The 25,246-nt window shown below is 38.1% G+C and overlaps 2 protein-coding genes across 2 annotated transcripts in view; both read left to right on the plus strand.

The window, feature by feature from the left end:
- Positions 1-10,818, plus strand: part of ITSN1 (intersectin 1) — a 184,360-nt gene extending 173,542 nt beyond the window's left edge. The window contains exons 26-29 of the mRNA XM_065413292.1: positions 1,151-1,272; positions 4,892-5,009; positions 8,807-8,998; positions 9,316-10,818. Of these exons, the coding sequence (XP_065269364.1) occupies positions 1,151-1,272; positions 4,892-5,009; positions 8,807-8,998; positions 9,316-9,317 (434 nt within the window). The 3' untranslated portion in view covers positions 9,318-10,818. The remainder of the gene's footprint in view (positions 1-1,150; positions 1,273-4,891; positions 5,010-8,806; positions 8,999-9,315) is intronic.
- A 6,537-nt stretch (positions 10,819-17,355) lies between these two features.
- Positions 17,356-25,246, plus strand: part of LOC135894095 (intersectin-1-like) — a 37,096-nt gene continuing 29,205 nt past the window's right edge. The window contains exons 1-4 of the mRNA XM_065422169.1: positions 17,356-17,368; positions 20,385-20,506; positions 21,877-21,983; positions 23,717-23,900. Coding sequence (XP_065278241.1) covers positions 17,356-17,368; positions 20,385-20,506; positions 21,877-21,983; positions 23,717-23,900 — 426 coding nt within the window. The remainder of the gene's footprint in view (positions 17,369-20,384; positions 20,507-21,876; positions 21,984-23,716; positions 23,901-25,246) is intronic.

Genomic DNA, 25,246 nt, shown 5'->3' on the forward strand with positions numbered 1-25,246 from the left:
AATCTTTGTTCTTGATTTCAAAACTCTCCACAACATACCTCTCTGCTCTTGTCAGGGCCGGCTCCAGCTTTTCTGCTGCCCCAACCGGCAAAAAAAAAAAAAAAGAGCGGCGGCACTTTGGCGGCAGCTCAATTGTGCCACTTCTTCTACCGCAGTTCGGCGGCGGGTCCTCCCTCTCTTCCTCTTCGGCGGCAATTCAGCAGCAGCTCAAAGAGGAAGAGAGGTAATGAGGGACCCGCCGCTGAAGACCCGGACGTGCCGCCCCGATACCAGACGGAGTGCTGCCTCTTTGAATTGGCCGCCCTAAGCACCTGCTTCCTATGCTGGTGCCTGGAGCCGGCCCTGGCTCTTGTATCCTTTTGTTCCACTCAGTCCTCCTTTAGCCCATACTAGTGCTCTCTCTGTCAACCTCCTCCTTCTGCTGTTGTGTACAATGTTGCCAACTCTCACAATATTTGATTATTTTATGTAGGCCTCAGCTCTTGGAGCCATGTGATTGTGAGGATCTCAGAGTTTTTTAAGTTTCTACCGTTAAAATATGAATGCTATAGGTTCAAAATCCATAAGGCAAATAAAAAAAAACCAAACGCTATTCTTTAAAATCTTATGATTTTGGGGGGCTTGACTCATGTTGTTTGAACCCTTGAGGTTGTCAATTCAGTTTTTCATGTAAATCCCTATACCTGGAACTCCCTCTCTGACTCCTATCTGCCACACCTCCAACCTCTCCTTCTTGAGGTCTTTTCTCAAAATGTACTACTTCTGGTAGCCAGGAAGACTATAGTCTTTTTTTTTTTTTTTTTTTAAAGTGGTGTGTGACCCTCATGATAAACACTACTTCCCAAGTGACTGCAGAATCTTCACTCTAACCTGCACTAACCCACCCCGTACTATTGTCTTCACACATCATTCTGTTCCTAATTTATGTGTGAACTCTTTTGGGGCAAGGCTCTGATATATGGTAAACTGCCGTCCATATCTGTGGCACAGCATAAATACAAAATAAAACCAATTTGATGGCAAGAAGTGCATAGTGGACATACTGTACTCATGAGATATGGCACAGTAAATATTGCATGCTAAACTTGGGTACTGGTTCCATTTTTCAGATTAACAGTAAATGGAATTTTTTTCTCTTTCTATTTAATAGAAATTGCCCAAGTTATTGCCTCTTACACAGCAACAGGACCTGAACAACTTACCCTGGCTCCTGGTCAACTGATACTCATCAGAAAGAAGAATCCAGGTGGATGGTGGGAGGGAGAGCTCCAAGTTAGTTACTACTACTACTTTTATAAAATTCCACATCCATATTTTGTTTTATTTTTCAAAGGATGGACACATCACTACTTCTGGGAAAAAATTAGTATGCAGCCAAAATATTTGAAACATACACATTTACATTAGTTCTTTAAAATAAAATATAAAATTATCTAAGGTAATAGCAAGGCATTTTGCCATGCTGTGGGTAATAGAAAGATACAAACAAAGGACAAATTTTGGGCTAATCAAATCTATTTCTTCAACCAGTCTTGCTAAATTTCTTTTGGTCTAAACTAACTATTTAAACTGGTCTTTTTTCCATTGGAAATATTAGGGTCTCAGAGTGATAGTCAATTTCTTCACTATCTGTCCTTTCTTCACCGTTAATCTGCTCAATAAATTAATCAGTGGACAGCAGTCATGTAAGGGTATGGTTGCCTAATGTTTAACATAGATGTAGTTTTATCCACCATGTGTAACAAAATTGAGTGTGATTAGGACAAATAAAAAAATTGCTTTTTGATTTTAATTTAAAAGAAAACTCAAGTGATCCATTATACTACCTAAGCTAACTGACTCAATTTTTCCCAAATGAGGGCATATCTTGTGTGTGTATATATAAAAAGGAATGTTTAAAACTGGTTTTGGAAGTACTGGCCGCTGTTTCAAGTTCTTCATTCAATGGGACTGTTTTGTCACAATGGAGGCTACCGCTTTTACGAGCCTTCTCTGCAAGGCCCAGTTTAATGAAAAAAAGAAAAAAATGATTAACTTTTGCCACTAAAAAGCACTGGATGTCAGAAAGTTTTAAAGTTATAAGATGCTTTAAAAATGGTTAATGTTGTTAATACTATTAAAATAACCAACAAGTGTTTTTTGTTTTATTTTTAATGTTTAGAACTTGCTTCAGGTCAGTTCTGAAACTTTGACTTTGGTGCTTTTTAACAACAAACCTAATGTTTTTTTCAGTCCTGCTTTGTGTCATCAAACTGATTTTTGTGTGTATGTGGTGACAATATTATCCAAAAGAGCAAAATTATATAATTTTTTGTAATGCACGTTTGAGTTTATCCAGACCTTAAATATTCACTACCATCTCCTCCCTTCCATATTTCTTTACTGGTGGTTCTTCCCACTCCACAGGTTAATTTCAGCAGCTTGCTACACCACTCTTAATTTATAACGTAAGACGCTCAAACAAGTTTTATTGTTGCCAATAAAAAAATATTTTAAAAGTACAAAAGTTAAAATAGGATGCCTTCAGCAAGACTAACCACAATCAGCAAGTAACAGGCAGTGTAAATGTTGAAACAAACATTGGACTTTTATTATGTGAATATCCATCGTTACTTTGAGTTCCCATAGTACCTAATTGTATGACAGGTTTAACATTTAGGGTTTTTTTAATGTTTAGTTAAATGGCTTAAATCAGGATTAAACCAGATGTAACTTTTGTATTTAATTTTAAAAGCTTTAGGAACTGCTTGAATACATGCTGCCAAACTCCATGCCTGCCAGGGACTATATTAATGTCCTTCTCCACTCTTCTCATAAAATCGAGCCTGTAGTTGAGTGAGAAGTCAGATTCACAAATTACAGAACACTTTGTATGTAACCCCACCACCGCTGCAGGACATCTAACACAGCTTTTAATACTGCAACAATTCTTGCTGTAACTTGACAACGTCAGAGACACCAGCAACCTAATAGTATTTTATCTGAAAACGTTTTGCTTATTGTTGCTACAAGTACGGCTGAAGAGTACTGTAGTGGAATGAAATTGAGGGAGGGGAGGAAATCTATTTTTTTCCGTAGCATGTTTAGTTTGCTCCTTTGACAGCATTTTATAGTCTGTTTCCTGTGCTGGTTGCTTGGCACTTTCATGCGGCATCTGGGAAAAGAGAAGCATTAAAAAACAAAAGTATGGCTGTAAAACGTGAGTGGCAGGAGGACTCAGGAGATGGTGTAGTATCGAACTACTTTTAATTCAATTTTTAAAAACATGGCTACGTTTCAAGTTGACACTTGTTCTTTTAAACTGTGGAAGAACCTATTTATTGTTTGATTTTTGGCTTGAAATGATGTTTGCTCATAATTGTCCATCAAAAAGAAATAGAACCTCCATTGTATCTCAGTCTGAAGGAGCTGGATTAAATATTAGTCAGAGTGGCAATAAAGATAAAATCAAATCAAATGCTGTAGGACTGCTTTTTCCAAACAGAACAGAGATGCATAAATATCTATCAGGCATTATATTCTGTTAGGCTTAAGGAGATCTTCCAGGACTATTTGGCTGTTAATAATCTATGCAGACTTTGAATCAGATCTAAAAAGCTCAGGTTAAATTGGTAATCCAAGATGTAATACTGCACAGATGGCTGCTTTCAATAGAACAAAGATATTTTTGTTATGCTTTAAAAGGCAAACTTCAGTATAATATTAGAAATTCTTACATCTTCATCCAACTACAAAAAGTAAATGGCAAAAAACACACACAAATCTTAAAAATAAAGAATTAGCACTAAAATTAGAAGCTGCCAATTTTACAGCTGTTGGTCAGAAATATTTTAAAACCATTTCCCAGGCTTCTCTTCTGGTTCTTAGCTGGAAAGAAGAAGTTCATTGACAAAATAATCTGAGACTGTTCCTGTGAAACATCTAGCCCAGTTTTGCAGACAGTATCAGATCCGAGTTCCATCTAGTCCAGTGTTTTGTCTCCAATAATGCTCAGTACCAGATATTTCAGTGGAAGGTGTGACAACCCTGCTGTAGGCAGATCTGTCCTCTACATTGTCTCATCCTAGTTTCCCTTAGTTAAATTGGTTGAAGCCCTGAAGCATGAACTTTAATGTCCCTTCCAAAATTCGTTCTTAATTATAGCTGGAGATTCTTGATATCTATGTAAATGTCCAGTCCCTTTTTTTAAATCTTGCTAAGCTCTTGTTTGATAAATGTCCAATCTTCAAGTTTAGCTGAACAAAAACTTGGAACGCTTCCTATGCCACAGTGTCTGTCATTATCTTTGTAGCAATTGGTAACTGTTTGTGTATCTATTGTAACTTTATAATACTACGGCTATAGTTTGCTGTTCTCCATGTGCGCTGAAGGTAGGACAAGAAATAATGGAGTTAATCTGCAGCAAGGGAGCGTTAGGTTAGATATGAGTAAAACCTTTTTAACTATAAGGGTAATTAAGCTCTGGAACAGGCTTCCAAGGGAGGTTGTGGAATCCCCATCACTGGAGGTTTTTAAGAACTGGTTGGACAAACAGCTGTCAAGGATGGTCTAGGTACTTGGGTCTTGCTTTAGTGAGGGGGCTGAACTTGATAACTTTTTAAAGTCCCTTCCAATCCTACATTTCTATGATTCTATACTCTAATTTTAGCTTCTTAGAAATACAGTGTGGGAGAAATCAATGTTTGCCAAGTAGAAAAGGACTTACATGAGTATCAGAATGTTTCAGTGCTCTTAAAAAAACCAACTGTCTATGTTCTGTAAAATCATTTGGCCTATTTTAAAGTGGTCATTGTAACTTCAAATATAAATAAAATGTAGACTGAGTTACCCTGGCCTGGTTTGGGGTCTGTTGATGTGCTTAACCCTCTGAAAAGAATTATTTTCTTATTAGGCACGAGGGAAAAAACGACAGATAGGATGGTTCCCTGCTAACTATGTAAAACTTTTAAGTCCTGGTACCAGTAAAACTACACCAACCGAGCCACCTAAATCAACAGTATTACCTTCTGGTAAGTAATACAGTAATGTTCTCAAAATATTTGTTGTTCTGTGTCACTTGTGTAGTTTAGAACTGGACATTTCTAGTGAACTAACTGTTATACTAGTCACTTGGGTTTCAAAGTTCCTTTCTAAAATATTTCATTTTTCTTATGAATTTCTATACAATAAGTTTCTTTATTTCATCTATAGAGTATTTTCTCATATCTAGCTTTGATCATATGACTTTAGGGAAAGAAGACCAGTCGAGTTAACATGCAATATATCTGTCATACATATTTGCTTATTTTAATGCTAATGAAAGGATACAGGACTGGTGCCCCTAGAGACTGAAATATACTATCCACTAAAGATCCAGCACAAGCAGTAACAAACCGTCCTACTAATGTATGCCAACTGTGGCAGGACCAGGTTTAAGGGTGAGAAGATAGCTCATTCTGTGTCCTTAATATCCCTGCTGAGTTTGCCAGTTTGGGTGGTACCCTTGTGGTAAGGACACTTGCCCATGAGGATCTGAAGTGAGACAATCAGTTTGTTCCACATAAGCCATTGAACGATATCCAGATGGTAATGTCTTCCATTAATATTGACCTGGCTTGGACTTACACTCGTACACTACTTCCCTGAGCTGTTCTCTAACCATTATCATTCCCTTGAGCCAAAAGGAGTCTATTTCTAATTGACTGTGTATAAAACATTGAACCTACACACTGAAACACCAAGCATGCCGTCTGTCTTGATGTTCCGTCTCCAAATAATTAGGAAAAGTAGTCATAAGTATTTAAATGCTAGGGTACTAGATAAGTCATGAAATTATAATGGAATACTTGAATGACTGAAAGCTGTCATCTGATATGTTCAGCGACCTCTTTGAAAAGTATGAAATAAGTCTCATTTCAGTTTTTCGTGAAAGCAGGTGGCCAGGGCCGGCTCCAGGGTTTTTGCCGCCCCAAGCGGCCAAAAAAAAAAAAAAAAAAAAAAAGATGCGATCGCGATCTGCGGCGGCAATTCGGCGGGAGGTCCTTCGCTCCGAGCGGGAGTGAGGGACCGTCTGCCGAATTGCCGCCGAATGGCTGGAAGTGCCGCCCCTCTCCAGAGTGGCCGCCCCAAGCACCTGCTTGGCAAGCTGGTGCCTGGAGCCGGCCCTGCAGGTGGCCACATCAGAAAAGTCTGCATCCCAAGTAGCACTAAATGGCCCTCTTATTGGTAGACTTAGCAGGGAAGCAAAAAAGTCAACTGGCATGAAGACTGATCTATCTTCTCACCACTGGTGAGGTAGCTCCCACCAGTTCAGGCTTGGGGCACACTAGCAAGGCATTGCAGAGGCACTTGTATTTTCTGTATTATAGGGCTGACAAGCTAGAACCTTTCACAAGCGCTAAACAATGTTTTATACAAATACATAAACATTCTAGCAATGTCTTACATTATTCGTATCATGAATATTGGACACATCAAACATGATCGTATCAAATACAACTTTATATTGACTTTGGAGAGTGTGTGGAAGAAAAGGGACGATCTTGTATTTCCTTTTGTAATGATAATGTCCTCATTTGGCATGTGGTCAGTCTAATAGGGTGTCTTTATGGAGGAAGTCTGGAGGTATGGGCTGGTGGAACAGAATATAGAGGGTTTTTTATGCAAAGGAGCAACTTATGGCTGTGGGGAGTAGAACTGAGAAGAATCTTCATAAGAGGAGAGTAGTGGCCAGGGTAGTACATAGAGAGGGGTCTTTAAAGTGTGCAATAGCACATGATGTCTGGAGTTTGAAGGGGAAGGACTATCATAACATAACATGAATTGTATGACTTTGGACAGCTTTTTAAATTCTGTTGCATGGACACTTTTTGCCTATTGGGACCTTGAGACTTTCTTAATTTCTCACTGCTTTATATCTGTCCCCTTCTAAACCTGTGATGTGAGCACTGTCCTCCTAGCTTGAGAAATGAGCAGGACTTCCTTCATAGCCTGTGACTGCCACTTCTGTATTGCCACAGGTAGAGAGGTTATTTTATAGAAATACTAGAAAACCTGTTTCCAAGCATTCCTACTTACTTTAAAGAATAAGTGTGCTGCTTCCATAGTATTTGTAGCTTGTGCTGAGCTGGAGAGAGCGAGACAGGAACCTGCACTCTGATTCTAACCCATGTATCAGATGAAGTATTACAGATAACCACTGGGCCAACTGCATATCATTATTTTGTTTTTTTAACAGAAATGAGGGGTACATACGCTTTAATTTACTTATATAGTTATCTGTGGGTTTTGGAGCTGCTGTCACTGCTAGGAATGCAAGCAAATTGGGATCATTCCTAGGGTTTTCCATCTGAGATGGGGTACAGTAGAACCTTAGAGTTTAGTAGTTTACATTTAACACGGTACTGTACTGTATTTGCTTCTTTTTTTTCTCTGCTGCTGCCTGATTGTGTACTTCTGGTTTCAAATGAGGTGTGTGGTTGACTGGACAGTTCATAACTCTGGTATTCATAACTCTGAGGTTCTACTATATATTCAAAACTTCACTAGCAAACTTAAGTGTAGTGGGATAGGACCAAATTCAGACTTTATTTGGCTTGATACAGTATTAGTTGGGACAAATAACAATGGATGACAAATTACCTTTTTTCAGCTTAAGAAACAGAATGCTAAAAATTTATAAATGTTAGAGAAACTCTGCACTGAACTGTGTACACCATATATAGTCAAATGTGGAAATTAGCTTGGATTAGTTATCTGACTCCTCCTTAGCATGATAGGCAAAGCAATAATTAAAAGGAGTCATAACAGGCCCCAGGTCTCTGGAAAAGTAAACAGGAATTATTTTGAATTATACAAGTGCTAGCATGGAGTACTGGGAGGAAATTAATGCTGAATATCATGGAGCTGTTTCCTGACACTGAGATCTATTAGACTGTCAAACGATCTTTTGAGGGGAAAATACCAGAAGCCCCATTGCTTGGAACATAGAACACAGCGGAAAGTATAAGGAAATAAGTTGTTGTTGTTGTTGTTCTTTTGTTTAAAAGAGAATACAGCCCTACCTTGTTTGGGAGAATTGGGCCAGTTTTCTAATTTTCCTCTCTATTGTGATTGTGCAGAGCCCATTGTGTCCTGGGAGCCACTCAGATATACTGAGTTCCATGATAAGAAAATAGAAAAATATATTGCAGGCAACAATTTTGCCCTGACAAGAGGATGGGTTAAATGACCTAACAAGTTTTCTGAATTTTTTTCCCCTCTCCCCCCCTCCCCTCCCAACAGTCTCTAATTTCTGATATTCTAAACATCTCTGGCAGCATTGGCACCAGAGGGATATCATTGCTTGCTTTCTCCTGACTGGAGCTGTGTTTAGGCTTTCTCCCCCTTCAAAGAGAAGTTATAATACTTTGAAGAAAGAGTCCATACCCTAAATTTGTAAAAGTGGGGGTTCGAAAATGTTCTGTATGCCACAGTTATTTGTCAGTTGACAAGTCCTAGCTGAGAGAGTAGGCTTTGTAATGCTAGAGAAGATCCAGAACATGTGGGATTGTTTTGTCTCCACATAAAACCACTGTAGAGCTTTTGTGGGTAGAATAACTATAAAACTAAAGTTAAATGGCTGTAGAAAACTAATATCTAATCCTAGAACAAGTTTTGACTTTCAGAAAGTCAATCTTGATATGTAAACTCATCTTATTATTTGCTGAGTATTTTCTAGCCAGGGAAATATTGCAGACAGTAATCATCATTGTAACTTGAATACACTTACATATGCTATTTTACTGGAATGTTATCGATGCCATAGACTTGTTCATTTATCTTACAGTGTGCCAAGTAATTGGCATGTATGACTACACTGCACAGAATGACGATGAACTGGCATTCAACAAAGGCCAGATCATAAACGTCCTGAACAAGGACGACCCAGATTGGTGGAAAGGAGAAGTGAATGGACAAGTGGGTCTCTTCCCATCCAACTATGTGAAACTGACGACAGATATGGACCCAAGCCAGCAATGTAAGTGTCCTGTTTACTATCTTACTGTTACTGCTTATGTAGTATTTTAAAATGTAACATGCAGCATTGCTATGATTCTGCTATGGTTTGCAGAACTCAAAGCTTGACCACTGCTGCATTTGCCAAAGTCTCTTTGAAGACCTTCTGTAAAAGAAACCTTATTTTGTGTTTTGGGTTTTTTTAGTTCCATCCCCTTTGTAGCATGTTCCCTTTTATCATTTTTGCATCATGCTGTTTACATGCCTGACTCATTTTCCTAGCTTGAATTTTGCTCATTGTTTTGTTTTGCTTATGTGTTGTTTTCCTCCTTTTTCTAGGAATCATATGTTGTCCATCCCCCACTCAGGCTTGAAAGTCCTCAAAGAGACCCACTATCCCATATCACTGCCCAGAGGGATGATGGGAGATGCAGCCTTGATCATGTGACTTCCAGCATGATCATCTACTGCCTTCTGAGTAGAAGAACACACTGCAGAGCAGTTTACCTCATTTTACATTAGTTGCATGTAATCGCAATGTTTGAGTTAATTATCTACAGATATAGAAGCAAAATTACAAAAAAAAAGAAAAAAAAATACACAGGATAGTGGGTCCTTTTGTGGCTTTCATAGTTACCAAACTAATTTTTTCCACCTTTGCACAGGTGCTTTCAGTAGTTTTACAAATAATTTTAAATGTGTATTTTAGCCTTTTAAAGGAAAAGAATAAATAAAATTTCTGCAATGCAATTTTGTTCTTGCAAAAAGACCCACTATCAAGGAATGCTGCATGTGCTATTAAAATTGTTCCAAATGTCCATAAATCTGAGATTTTATGTATCTTTTTTTATTTTTCACTTGTCCAGTGTTATCAATGTCTTGTTTTTTTCTATTACAAAAGAACAGAAGGAGTTAAATCAGTTTAAAGAACTTTAACACATGCCCAATTGGTATTTTGTTCCAGTTCTTATACTGTTTGTATCAGGTGTTCCTTGTTGAGTGTGTAATACATTGTGGACAGAAGAAATTAATTTCCTTCCAATGCAAGAGATACTATCCTTGCATAATGCTGTAATCCTTATTGCATTAATTTTATTTTGCACGGTTATTTGTAGCTACAGTAAGAAAGCATCTTTGTTTTGTTTGTCTCAGATTTGTGTGGTTTTTGCATTTTCATATCTGAAATCAGTAGAATACTACATTCATGTGGTCTTTGAGAATTAACATGACTTTTTTTTTTTTTTTTCAACCTGTTACATGAAGTTTTATTACCATTGTTACTTTTACATGACTATGGAACATCATCTTTTGAACAAGTAATTATCTTGACAAGAAAGAATGTATAGAAATATCTCCCTGCAATTAATTTCCAATGTTTACATTTTTTAACTAGACTGTGGAATTTATACAAATTAATATTAAATGGAGCTTACAGTCAAGTTTATGTAGTAGATGTGCTGTAGCCTAAGCCATGTTTGTCTTTCAAACATTAGTTATAAGCTCTTAATGAAATGCCTGGTGCTCTCTGCACCCGGGGGGAAAAGAACCATGCCTCAAGCACAATATAGCCGTTCTACTAATGACTTTAACATTTAGTCATGTTCTGTTCATGTATTTCTAAATTTCATGCTGGCGGTGTCGTAGAGTTCCTTCCTTACCCCTCCCCCCTTTTCATGTGGTGCAAAGAACAAGTGAAGCTCCTTATTCAATTGCACTTCAGTATTTTCATTGATATGAATGTAAAATATATAAATATATAAAACCTGCAGCTTTAACAACTGTAATACAGCCTTTACAATTAGTCACATGTATAGATAATTAAATTCTTCGTATAAAAAGCTAGACCAAAATGTGTTTGTCGTCTTCTTGCTGTGTACAAACAGAATTTGACAAGTGGTATTAGTATGTGTAACAAATTAACCATACATGAATAACCTGAAACTCCGCTTTTAATACAGAGGGAAGTTTGTGGTGTTTCCTTTGCATACTGAGACACACTCAAATTGATCACAATTAATTACAACTTTTCAAACGTGGCTCCTGATCGTAAGTGTTTTCTAAATGCTACGTTGAAACCAATCAACATGCAAGTCTCATCTATCAGTAGAGAGTGGAGCAATTGTAGTATGTTACCACATTGACTCTCAAACTTCATTTTAAGACTAGGATTTAAGCTTAAAATTTGCTTGTTAGTTAGCTACACAGATTTTCCTTCTCCTAGAAGTGCATTCAGCACGGTACAATATAATGTATTTCCTTCATTAGTTTGCAAAAAAAAAAATATGCTCTGTACACCAGCATAACTTAATGTAACTATTTTGCATAGCACTCAAACATTTTCGTACTATAATCATGCATGCCAGTGTTACTTGAGTGAAGTCTTTCTCGACATTCCCATTATAAGTTAGTGTGTGTAAAGATGTGTAACTTGATTATAAACATTTGTCCTAAACACAATATTGGCCTGTATAACACCAGCCCATAAATGGATTTTCTCCAAATTTGGGCAATATCTTTGTAATTACAGTACTTAAATGAATATTTTTTCTCTTCTCTGTACATGTAGTGGTGTCCGGTGCTTTTTTGTGTATGTGCTCTTTTTTAAAGTGTTTGTTTAAAAAAAAAAAATTAAGCAGGCAATATTTTTAAACAAATTTTCATAAGAAATTTTGATACACTGGCTTATTATGCATGATTGACAAATCACAATGGTACCAAAGTTCATGAGGTTAATGAGCCATGAACTGAAGATTCTAAGTTTGCTCTATAAACACATTAGTGTATAGTGTGCCAAGAATCCTTGCTCTGAAGAGTGCTGTGTACCACTTGACACGGCAATAGTTTATAAAGCAGTCCATTGTTGCGAATAATCAACTCACTAAATAGCTCAAATCACACACTAATGTGTCCTGAACAAGACATTCAAGTGAGCCATTATGGTTTATGTTAAAGCACATGAAGGTAAAAGGTATCCATAAATATGTGTTTACTCAATAGACTGTAATAATTCAAGGGAATTGTATTTGCTATGTAGTTACATTATTTTCAAAGGAATTGTAGTATCAGACTGAACTGTCATACACATCCATTGTTACCTTTCTAGATTTTCAAATTTCTACATTATGTGAAAACAAAATCAAAGGGACTCTAATGGCAAAAAACATTTAAATTAGATCCTTTAATATTACACCATTGAAAGCAAAGACTTGTTCCTCAGAATCCAATTTTGACTCTTCTCCTTCTTCATTCATCCAGTCCATCTAAAAAGATCTTTAGCCTCCTCAACCACACAAAATCCAAAAGGCTATCGAGCCTGGTTCTGCAGCTTCTTCTTAGTGTATATGCAACATGCCTCAGGTGGCAAGCAGACGTATCCAGCAGAAACCTTAGCCTGCCATAGTGACTCAAATGACACAAATGACAAGCTCCACAGCCACATTGAGATTCAGAGCTTCCTGTGATGAATTACTCCCATGTCCTTGTTTCTTCAGTCCCCTGACCTGGGACTGCAAAACCAGCAGATATGAATCCCCCTCTAGGAGGAAGTAACACCAACATGTACACAGAGGAGGAAGGGTGCATGGCCTGTCAATCATTCAACATGTTTTTAATTTATTTAACCACAATTTAGAAAAAGAGGGAAATTCTGTCACTCGCCTCATGCTGCAAGGCTCCTGAAAGCCATTCTATGTATAGGAAAAGTTAATCCTCATGTTGCATAGCAGCTTTTCTTGCTCTTTCTGGCTAACAGGAAAGCTACAACAACACTGCATACAGGAAAGGAGCGGTCATTCAAAGGGACAACGATGAGATTGGGTTTATGGCCCCTTTTATGTCTTTTCTGCACAGTTCATAGACATTTAGTCATCTGAGGAAGAAGTTTCCTTCATGAAAGTGGTTGGAGAGGGACTTCCCGAGCATGCTCGATGGAGCTGTCAACACAATTTTCAACACTGATTGCCTTCAGCAAGACTTCATCCCTGGGATGTGGGTTGTCTGGAATATTGTACTTAATTTGGCATTTTTCAGGTTGTAGAAGAGAGATTTTTCTATTTGGAATAGGGATTAGTCTCTAACTTTTGTTTACTTGAGTAAAAGTAGCCTAAGTGTGTAGTTTAACACAATAACTATGACTGTGTATTTAAGTACTGATATAGGCAGCAAATTTGCAGACTTTGCATCAGGCCTCTCACCTGAATTATCATTTTCATTTTCTTTATTCCTCTTTATTCTATTTTAGAAACTCCTTAAAGGAAAGCTGCATTGATTTTGCTCAGCACAAACTAACCAAAACTAGTCTGGCTCAAATCCATATAAATGTGTTTGTAACCCTCTTGTGATAACTAGCATAATGCCATGAAATGACCTAGTGTTGACAACAGTATAAATCAGATTATGGAACAGTTTTCATTCTGCTGTATTATTGAATTAACAATTAGGTGAAAAGTATTGTTGTTTCACTGTATTTATATTTGTACAATTTATATTATCAATTAATACTATAGTAAAGTTTGTGAATCTAATGCCTGTGGAAGGCATTGGTTTGACAATATGGGATACTGAAAGCTTCTATTTATCCTAGCTACAGAACAAGAACTTTGGGATGATTGCTAATGTGAGGTTTCCATTCACTCTCCTGCCTTGCCCTTCATGCCCCTTCAATTGGCTTAAACTCTGACCCTGCAGCAGCCGTAGCTAGTGGTGAGAAGGAAGTTCAGCCCTGATAGTCCATTCGCTTTTTAACCTCTGTGCTCAGACTGTCGAGGGTTCTGGTTTGTGCCCACAGAATATTGGACTAGCACCTCCAACTCACAGGTCCACATAATTCCTTGGCAGTGAGATAGTCATGTCTTTTGGTAACTACCAAGCTGAACTGAATTCAAACCAGTGACTGAGGTAAAAGGCTCCACATGAAAAGACCACATTCCTCACAACCACATGCAGGATTATTTATACTGGACTGCTCCTCAAAGTCACACAGCTCTGTGGTAATTCTGGATCCTGACCTCTTCCCTAGGAGAGGGACTCTGAGTCAGTTCCCCTTCGTTTGGTGAGAAAGTAAAGCCAGGAAAGGAAGATGACAGGGAGAGCTTTGTCCTGAAAGGAAATAATTAAGTAACAAGTTTACTACTATGTCTGTTTCTGAGTTTTTGGAATATGGTTCTCCTAACTCCATTGAGGACTGTTTGGGACCTTAGTAGGGATTCAAATGTCACCCTGTGAAAGTTACCTCTTGCTCTGTTGTACAGTAAACTTTGGTAGTTGACATTCATAGAAAATTTCAAGACTGTTAATTGAGAAGCTCACTCTTGTTGCTGAAGAAAGTATAAAGTTGGACTGGGATGCTCTTTCCTGTTTCAAATCAATGATGGTATTCGAGTGCAAGATGAGTTCCCCATAATTCCTTGTCATTAGCATACACTGGTCAGAGGCCCATGATGGACAATATTTGGTCCTGGATCAGTGATATGATTTATAGAGCCCCGCAATGCTCTAAATAATGGCCAGAAGTCAGTGGAAATCTGTCAATTCATATTTTTAGGTGCACATGGGATTTTATTCTTCCCATGGCAAATTTTGGGGAGAAATAATTTAGTTATATTTTTGAAAAGTTTTAGTAGGTTTCCTGTTCCCCCTTGAGTGCCTAACCAGCCTTTACCCTTCAACTCCTTGTTACAAGATTGAAGGAAGTGTTCCTTTCTTCCCCAGTAAGATAGTGTAAAAAAACACAAAACATTCAGGAAGGCTGTTGTAGCTGCATAATTGGGGTTGACAGTGATGTACTAGAAATGTGTGCTGTTGAGTTTCATAAGGCCAGTCTCGGACTCTCATTTACACGTCAGAATTTTAACAAAAATTAACATGACTGTTGTGAAAAATCTGTATCAATAAGACTCTACCACCTCTCCAGCATTGGGTGTGAGCAAGTGAAGGAGGCATATGATGTCTGTGACTTGTTCTGGCAGAAAGAGATTAGCCCATGCAGACTTATTTTGCAGGCTGGCCCTTTAAACCTATTGCTCCCAGATCTTTTTTCCCCTAATGCAAAATTTTAACTATTTTTGAGAGCGGTCCATGTTCTACCAGTAGATGGATGTGTGTGGCCAGTTAAGAAAGCATATACCCTATGCAAGCTCCTCAAGGCATGGACCGTGTCTTGTACGCTTTCAGTACTTTATAAATGAAAGGTATATCAAGTAATGATACTGAGCAATATTCTTCGCTGGAACACAGCTATTTGGCCTGTTTGCCTCTAGCGGAGAGTACCATTGCTCATTCAGCTGTGGCTGCTTGATTAAACCTTCCAAAATTGTTAAAAATGTCCATAAAGGAAGATTTAGGCCTTGTTTAATGAAGCAGAATGGCAAGGAAAAAATGAGGGGTAGACAAAAGCATCATGGAATTTTGCACCCCTTCTGTCTGTCAGTAGGTGGCCTCCCTCCTTAAATCCATTGGAATTGTCCTAATCATGCTTCTGTAGTCCTGGTGAATATCCGATAAAAAGGTGTGAGAACAAAGATGTTCTTCAGATTTCCTTTTGTCGCACTTGTGGGAGGGCTAGTGCCATCTGGCTACCAGAGTTCAGATAAGCTGGTCTGATGACATGGAGGTTAAAATGCTGTCAGCCAATTTACTCTACCACTACTATCCTCACCACCATCATTTTACAGTCTTCCTTAGGATTCTCTGTGCAGAAGGGTTAAAGAATATTTGTTTTAAATGGAGTTCTAAATTTTATTTCTACAATACGTTGACTGTAGTTAGGCAATGGGTCTTTTTTTTTTTTTTACAGGCCTATAAAAACATTCTTTAACGGACAACATAGGTCTTCTCCAGCTCCAACTTCTATGACCCTATTTGATCACTGGAGTCTACAACCCCTTTTGATATTGCCTTCTAGTGGAGGATGCACAGTACCAGCTGTTTGTACTAAGTTGATGGTACAGCAGGGATGGTGGCCCTAGCCTCTGTTTGCCAGAAGCTGGGAATGGATGACGGGATGGATCAGTTGATGATTACCTGTTCTGTTCATGGTCTCTGGGGCACCTGGCACTGGCCACTGTTGGAAGAGAGGATACTGGACTAGATGGACCTTTGGTTTGACCCAGTAGGGCCATTCTTACATCTGAAGTTAGCCAGTAAGCTCAGAAGAAAGAAAGAGGCAAAATGGGGTTGTCTTAGCCAATCAGAGTGCACAGATGCTGTATAAGTATTGAGATATAATTATTTTCCCCCAATTATGCAAAGCCTTAGCATTTTTGGGCAAGCCTGTGAAATAATTTTGTACTGCATCCACCTCCTTGAGACATAGTGGACAGGAGTCCGTTGTGATTTCACCACTATACTGTGCTGACGTCAAGATTGTGGTTCAATCTGGCCATGTTGTTATTGGGGATACATCCCAAACATAACTGACTCACTTTGCATTAAAAGGGTGTGTGCATGTATGGAATAGTTATGTCTCCACCAGATTCCTGTTGCAGAAGTAGAGCCCCGCTGCTTGTTCCATTCATCTCTAGTGATTGGTTTATATCCATTTTTGTTTTCAAGGCTGCCTTTGCACAGAAAGGGGGCAGGAACTTTCGTTTTGTAAAATCGATCTTTACAATTCTAGAATCCCCCAAGTCAGAGGGCCCTGCTGTCACAGGAGATCAAAGAAAGGCTTTCCAGAGGAATAGTTGCACACTCTCATTCCAGGCGTCCAGTTTACCTAATCCTCTGTTTCTTTCTCAGCTATACAGTGTGTCTGAATATCTGTGCATTGGCTGATACTCATTAACCAACCAGAGTGCAGGGATTTGCATAATTGTATGATTATTTCTTATTAAATATTGTGAATATGCAAATACCTCTCTTAATTGGCAATTGTAAACCCTTTGCTCCACTAGTTGCTTAAAAGAAAAACCCTAATGAACCCCACTTGCCATAGACTTCAGTGGCACCAGGATCAGACCTTTTCTCTTTGGCTCTGTTCCCCTAAAACCCTTCCTTCTCCATAAGCCAACATGATTCATAATTCCTTTACATTCGGAGGATCCTAGCCTCTTCCTCCAAATTCTGATCTGAAATAAAAGATATACTGTCGTTTGAGAAGAGCCTTGCTAAGGTTCTGTATGGAAGGGAAGGGGTAGCGATGGTGAGAATGAATAGAAAGAAAGGGATAAAATGTTCCTAACTATTATTTTTAACAATTTACTGTTCTGTCCGTATTTAGGGCCTGATCCTAGAGCCCATTGTAATTGATGGGCTTTTGTCCAGAACCTGTAAGTTCATCAGGGCAGGGACTGTTCCCTTATTTTTGTGAGCACCCAGCACAATGATCATGATTGGTGCCTCTGGAAGTTCCTGTAATACAAATAATAGCAATAACATACCGCAATGGCAGCCATTGGTGGGTGAGGGAGGACTCTCTTTAATTTACATTGTGAATATTTAATTTCAAGTTTCAGAATAAAAGAGTAATAGCCCAAGGGTATTTCTTGTTAACTTGATGATAACCATCTCTCTTTCCTGGGGAGATCTATGCCTTCAGTCTGTTTATTTAACTCCTGATGCAATTATTGTCTTATACCTTCAAGTTGTTCGAATGAACTTCAAGTTTATTTAAAAGGACTGTTCCACAGTCTCTCTTCAATATGATAAAGTCTCTTTTTTTTAAAAATCAGGAAAATTTCAAGAAGTGCAGAGAAGGAGCTCAGCAACACACGTTAGTCTCATTTCAACAAGGCATTTAGATACCGGACTGACTTAAGCACATGAGTAGCTGCACTGGTGACTACTCATGCTTAAAGTTAGGAACCTGCTTAAGTTCCTTGCTGAATTAGGGTTTTTGAGATAGATGCTTTCCATTTGTCAGTGGCGGCAGCACCTGCTTATCCAAGGCAGTTTATGGCCCCCCAAGGAAGGATCTCTTTTAGTTGGTTGAATTCATAATATTATTACAGCTGCAAGTGGAATTTAGACTTTTATTTTAAAAAAACCCACTAGTTATAGCCCTTTCATCTCACATTTTAGTTTGAAAAGGAATCCAAACATTGTTTTTTATGTCAAGAGGAGAAAGTTCCTAATCTTTTTGCACCTAAAAAAATCTCTCTCTATTGGAAAAGTCTTTTCCACTTATTCTGCTCTGATTGAAATCAGGTTTCCCCCCCCAAATATTAAATGTTCAAAAGGAGACTAATTGCTGAAGTTCAAAGTGACCTATTTGAAGTTCCCATTGGCAATCTGTCAAGCTATTTGAAAAAATGTTCCTTTTTGAGATTTTAAATGTTTCATATAAAACTTTAGTGGTTGGAATAACACTTCAAACCAAGCATATTTGAAGAGAAAATCTCTCCAGTCTTAAAAAAACAAAACAAAACACTTAGGTACGGTGTTTGTATTTGCTGAGGCTGGCAACTCAGTAAGAAAACTAAACTGGTTACTAGACCTGTGTTGTACTGTATGTACTGGAAAATTGCTCTGAAAGCAGCCATTTATAAAGCAGGATTGAAGCTTTTGGTTTTTGAACAACTCCAAGAGTTTCTAATATTTTTCACTAGGCCAGTGCGTGAGTTCACTGATTATTCTCAATGTTACCTTCTCATTTTATCAGGTTTAAAGTTTAAAGAATCTCATTTAAAGAACTACACTATGCAATATCTTAAAGGACCATTTTCAATGTGTTTAGGCCCCCAAAATGATCTACCTTAAAGTTACTACAGTCCTACAGGATGCCCCCTTGACTGTTCATATCTAATTTTTCTTTGTCAAATCTACCACTCCAGTAAATATTTTAAAAACTGTTTACGTAGAACCCATGAGTGTGCTCTGCTGCTAATCAGCCAACAGAGGGAGCACGAGTTGGCTAAAGCAGAGGTTCCCAAACTGTGGTTCATGGACTACTTAATAGTGATCCATAGAAACCTGGCTGGTGACGGGCTGAATTTTCCTTGTTTCCAGCTACTAAATTGCATTTAAAAAGCTAAAAATATAGTAAATACTCTCCTAGTATTAAGTTTACATGGAAGCAATTTTTATAGTTGCTACAAGGAAGTGATGTGATTGAGAATAGGAGGAGAGGTGGTTCACACTATGAAAAATATGAGAACACCTTACCTAAAACAATACTCTCCTCAAAGTCTGGTCTAAGTATGTTGGTATCATTGATGATGCTGGTGAACAAATAAATAAAAAGCGTTGATCATTCTAAACTCCATGAAAAATTTTGCAATAGCAAGTTCTTCTGTCAAAAAATGCCATTTTGTCAATATCGAAACTTTCCATGGGAACAGGTCAATTTTGAAATCAAACCCAAGCATTTTAATACATTGAAACCTTCCATTTTGACATTTGTGGCCTAGAATGTTTCAATTTTTTGTTTTTAAATGTATTTCATTTGTATTCTATTATAAATGGAAAGACACCCCACACACACACACACACACACACACACACTCCACTGACCTCAGTAGACTTTGGATCTGATCCCTAAAGACTTTTTAATAGTCAATTTTGAAAAGAAAAGTGAAGAAAATAAAATAAAACAAAATAGAACGCTACTGGATAGAATGTCCACTTTGAAAAGAATAACAGAGTAAGGTTTTGTCTGCGCTACCACTTTTGTTGGTAAAACTTTTGTTGGTCAGGGGTGTGAAAAAAGCACCCCCCTGACTGACATAAGTTACACTGAGAGAAGTGCCGGTGTGGACAATGCTATGTTGGTGGGAGTTGCGCTCTTGCTGACATAGCTACCGTTGCTTATTGGGGGTGGTTTAATTATGCCGATGGGAAAGCTCTCTCCCACTGGCATAGCGTGGCTGAATGGAAGACCTTACAGCAGGGCAGCTGCAGGGGTACAGCTGTGCCACTGTAAGCTCTCTAGTGTAGACATAGCCTAAAATGGAGCCTCTTCTCAACGGTACCAACTCTGAGGGTTGACTCTTGCAGTGTATGGCTATTTGAGAGAATACTTCTCACCGCTATTGTATTTATTGTATTCCCTATCACAGCAGTTAAGATCCACCTGGATGCTCTAGCCTCCCTGTCCTTTAAATCTGCTCTCTCTTAATGCTCACCAAAGCTTTAGTTCAGTCATCCTCAGACTGCAGGCTTTTGTTTTAGCCAGGCTTTCATTCATTTGTTTTATTAATTGTTAGGTTCAAGACAGTGGAGTTGATGAACGAATAAATAGTAGGGCTGTGATTTTTTTTTATTGAGCCTTGCTTTAGAGGTAACTCAAGCCTTTTGATTTTTCAAGTAAATAAAGATGAAACATTTTCAATTTTGTGCTGTTACGTGTTGAGAGAATGATAAATTAAATGAACAGGTGGCTGTTATTGTTAGTGAAGCATTAGCTGAAATATCACAGTTTTAATCCATTTCCAAATAGCCCTCACTAAATTCTCTGTCTCCTTTGTGTTTTCCAGGGTGTGCTGACTTACACCTCCTGGACATGTTGACGCCTACTGAAAGGAAAAGGCAGGGATACATCCACGAACTGATCGTAACAGAAGAGAACTATGTAAATGACCTGCAGTTAGTCACAGAGGTAAGAAGAATGGCCAAGGTTTGCAAAAGGGAGAGCTGAAAAGTAAGCTCCTAAATCCACATTTAGTCACAGAAACAGTGGCTTGATTTTCAAAAGTGCTGACCACAGAGCACCTCATACTCGCCTGAGTGGGAACTGTTGGTTGCTCAGCACATTTGAAGAGTGGGTCACTTATTTAGATGCCTAAACATGGATTTGGGAGCCTAACTGTAGTCCCCCCGTTTTTAAAAAATAGTGACTAGTAACTTAATCATACAAAGTTGTCGTTTTTTGTTTGAAAATTCCTGCCTTGTCTGACTTGCTAGGAATAATCTGACTTGAGCTTTTAGTATTCATGAGCATGTGAGTCTCTTATTACCAGCATTGAGACATCATCATTTAAACCTTCTGTTTTAGTACAGTCTTTTCACTCCTGAGTCTAAAAGTTTATTTCTCATGTATATTCTCTTAAGACTTAGAGGTTTAACTCATTGCGCAGAGATTCTACAGCCACAGTGGCACTTAGTTATCTGCTTTTCTGTGCCTAAATTCAGTTTCTTAATAGTTATTATGTGCATCTTTCATGCAGGGAAAATGGAAGCCAGATAGACATCTAAGGTGAGCCTCTTAACTGAGGGAGAGCCCTTCTTTGCCAAAATGGTCAAGATATGCAAACCTGATATGTGGTTAGATAAATAAAATAAATCAGTGAATAATTATTTATTCAGTTCTGTGACTGCAGCAAAAAAACTGGGGAAAAAATCAGTTAATTTTTCTTGCCAAAATGAAAAACTGAAATAATTTCATTCAGGTTGATTCAAATAGACATTTCATTTTGAAATGAAATTAAATGTTTTTATATTTATGGGTTTTTTTAGTTTTTTTTTTTCTTTTGGCTGAAACTATTTGCTGAATTCAGTACAAATTCATGAATAGTTTTGATACTCCCCAAAATGATTTTTTTGGTGAATTTTCTATTTGCCAGGAAAAAAATTTTTTCCAGCTCTAATCAGTAATAAATCGGGCGTCTGTAGAGTTGAGGCCAAAGTAGACTTCTATGTAATTTATTACTGAGATATTTTGCAAGGGACCACTAGTATAAGGAAATGCCCAAGGTTAAAACAGAAATAAGCCATCTTGTAATTAACATCACTGATGCAAGTTTAGATTATGCCTTGTGAAGTGATACACTGTTCTCGAACATCTTATCTGGAAACATTATGGAGCTCTAAGGCCGACAGTATGTTTGAAATCTGTTCTAATGAAAATTAAATGTTGTATTATTATTAAGTACGCAGACCTCTACATGGAGATTATGAACAAGAAGCTCTGTCACTTTGAATTGATTTAACAGTACACTTTCTAAATTGCTTCATTTTCTGCATCTGTAGATCTTCCAGAAACCACTGATGGAGTCTGAGCTGCTAACAGAAAAAGAGGTCGCTATGATTTTTGTTAATTGGAAGGAGTTGATTATGTGCAATATCAAACTACTGAAGTAGGTTGCTTTTCTATATTTATCAACAATAAAATAATTGACCTTTCCTATCCCCTCCTAATTATTTAACTATGTGAAAATAGTATTTGCTACCAGTGAAAACAGCAGCAGATTGCAAAGAATATAATATAATATTATGGCTTCAAATTCCTTTTTGAGAAAATCAAGTAGTTTGTGCATATTCATAGGTTGAAAAGTGTCATTGTACTGCCTAAATAAATAAATCTGTTTTGCTGTGAAAATGATAAAAGTTCTGTGCAAAAGAGGAAACATTTCCCTGGAGCAAATTTGTGAAAAAGAATTCATTTTAGCCCACAAAAGGGAGATTTTCAGCTTCAGGCTCCAATTCAGCAAATACCTAAGCTTATACTTTACTTTAAGCACATGCTTAAGTGATGTGCTAAATAAGGATGGACTTAAGCACATGCTTAACTGCTTTGCAGAATCGGGACATCAACTATTTTCATCAAGAAAATCTGCGTCTACTGGTACACCTGGCCACATTTCACCCTTGTTGAGATTCATAAATACTCATGTAAATATTGGCAATACAAAATGGCAGTTTCATTTAAATCTAACATCCTTCTTATTTCTCACTTGGTCCACTGCTCAGAGTTTGCTGATGGTAGTGGGTGGTTATGGTCCAATTCTGCAAGACTCAAAACAACATGCTGTCATCAAAGTCACTCCCGCAGGACTTCTCAGTGAAGGGTTTTCCTTCAGGAACTCTTGGTGACTATTCACTTCAGGATGATGAGTTTGTTTTGCATGCAGTATAATATAATGCTAGTATATTTACATTACTCTCCTCCTAAGTGACAAACCTGGAAATCAATCTAAATCCAGTTAATGTGCACTATTTCTATGTTGTCTGAAGCAACTTGCATTGCTTCTTGTATACATACTCCATATACTGTACGTGGACTAAAGTTTAGTCCAGATAAATATTAAAATGACAGTATATAAACTCTTGAAGTACTTAGTCTCAGAAGAGGCCTTTGGATGCAAAGACATATATCCCAAATTCAACTATCCCACCTTCTATATGGTTGATACAAACTTAAGATTCACTGATATTATGCCCGACTTTCTCCTTCTGAATATGTTTCCTTTTTGATACACCTCTAAGATGCTAAAATATTGTTGTCCAAGTCATTTAAAATAGTGGTCTTTATTTAATAGTTAAGCCATTTGGGGCCAAATTCTTAGCTGGTGTAAATCAGCTTAGCTCCTTTGACATCAGTGGCTGTATGTCAGTTCACACCAGTGGCTGTATGTCAGTTCACACCAGTGGAGGATCTGGCTTTGTGTGTGATTTCTTTCAGGCATTAAACTGTACCACTTTTCAGCATTTTGGCTGATGTGATGAAGGGAAGAAAATGCTTTGAACAGAACTGTATGTTTTAGACGTTGTGGTCTTGTTGTAGGTTAGCAAAACAAGGAAATTGCATTGCTTTTTTTTTTAATATTAATTCTCAACTGGATTTGCCTCAAGTTAATTTTGAACATCAGTTTGGTGACCACAAGAAGGAAACCAGACTGGTGGTTGAGAGTCCTCTATGATAGTATATTTTTACAATATGGAATAAATCCTGTGCTGGTCTTCTGCTGTTCTGTAACCCTCTTCATTTCAGAAATGAACTATCAGCTAGTTTATTTCAGGGGTCAGTGACGATCCATTAATGGTCCAGTTACACACAAAACATGCCTAGCATCTTTTGCTTTGTGTCTAGAGCACTGCGTGTTCGTAAAAAGATGTCTGGGGAGAGGATGCCAGTGAAAATGATTGGCGACATACTGACCGCACAGCTACCACACATGCAACCTTACATCCGGTTCTGTAGCTGCCAGCTCAATGGGGCAGCATTAATCCAGCAGAAAACAGATGAAGTCCCAGAGTTCAAGGAGTTTGTTAAAGTAAGAGACAAAATAACCATTGTGAATTTCTTACCTCTGAACTGCATCTAATCGTTTTGCTGATTACAAAACAGTGCTATGCTGTGGACAAGTGAAGAATCTTTAGACCCGAATGTTCACTGAGGAACAAGATTTGGTCAGAACATCAAAGAAGATGAAGTTTTTATTATTATTAACTATTAAAGTGGCAGTAGTATTACAGTAGCACCAAGAGGCCCTGCTAAAATCAAGGCCCCAGTGTGCTAGGTGCTGTAGAAATACATAGTAAGAAACTGTCACTGCCATGAATGGGCAAGATGGACAAAGGGTGGGAGAAGAAGAAAAGGCAAAGAAAAATAGTGTTTTGCTCAAGGTCACACAGCAGCTCATAGGCAGAACTCTGGCCTCTTGGTTCCGTCTAGTGTCCTGTCCATCAGACCATGCTGCCTCTGAGGTAGAAAAGGCTTATTACAGTGGGACATCCAGCCCATCTCCCTGGTAAGGTAGGATTGTTCCCACTTGAACTTTTCTAGTGATTAGTCCAGTTTATTTTTAAATGTCAAGAGAGATGGGGCTTCCACCACTTCCTTGGAAGAGTATTCTACAGCTTAAGGAATTCACTGTCAGGAAATGCATATGAATAGATGGCTAAGAGACAGCGGAAAGAAGAATGTAATAAGGGCTTGTCTACGCTTGAAACGCTACAGTGGCACAGCCTGAGTGCTGCAGGTAATCCACCTCCCCAAGAGGCGGTAGCTAGCGCTTTCTACACAAGGACTTAGGTTGGCTTAACTATGTCACTTGGGGGGAGGTGAGGAGGGGAAGGGGGGGGGATTTTTCACATCCCTGAGCGATGTAGCTGGGTTGACCTAACTTTTTAGTGTAGACCAGGCCACAGACTATCTATAAATATTTGGAGAGTGAAACTCCAAGTACTGCATGATGAATTATTATTCAGTGTGATATCTGGAGATCTGACTAAGAGTAATGGAGTTACATTAAAAAAAGAGGAAATATAGATTAAATACCAGAGGAAATGTCCTGACAGTGCAATGTATTGGGCTGTGCAGTCGTCTGCTGAGGGAAAAGGTGAAAGCCCCATTGCTTGAGTATTTTAAAAAGGGAATTGGCAAAGCACTAGAAAATGTTCTGTAGGGGACAAGGGTGCTTTGGCAGGGGGCATGAACTGTATTATCTAGTAAATCTTTTCAATATATAATATCTGTGAAAAATGTTGTTAAATCTGCTTTATTCACTGAGCTGTCAAACTTCTCAGGTTACATTTGGAGGCAATCTACATAATTTCCAGTGTATATGTCACTTTTTTCTTTTGAAGAAAGAAATAGTGGAAATGTCTTTTTATAGTC

This window comes from Emys orbicularis, chromosome 1 (assembly GCF_028017835.1).
Source record: "Emys orbicularis isolate rEmyOrb1 chromosome 1, rEmyOrb1.hap1, whole genome shotgun sequence".
Taxonomy (NCBI): Eukaryota; Metazoa; Chordata; order Testudines; family Emydidae; genus Emys; species Emys orbicularis.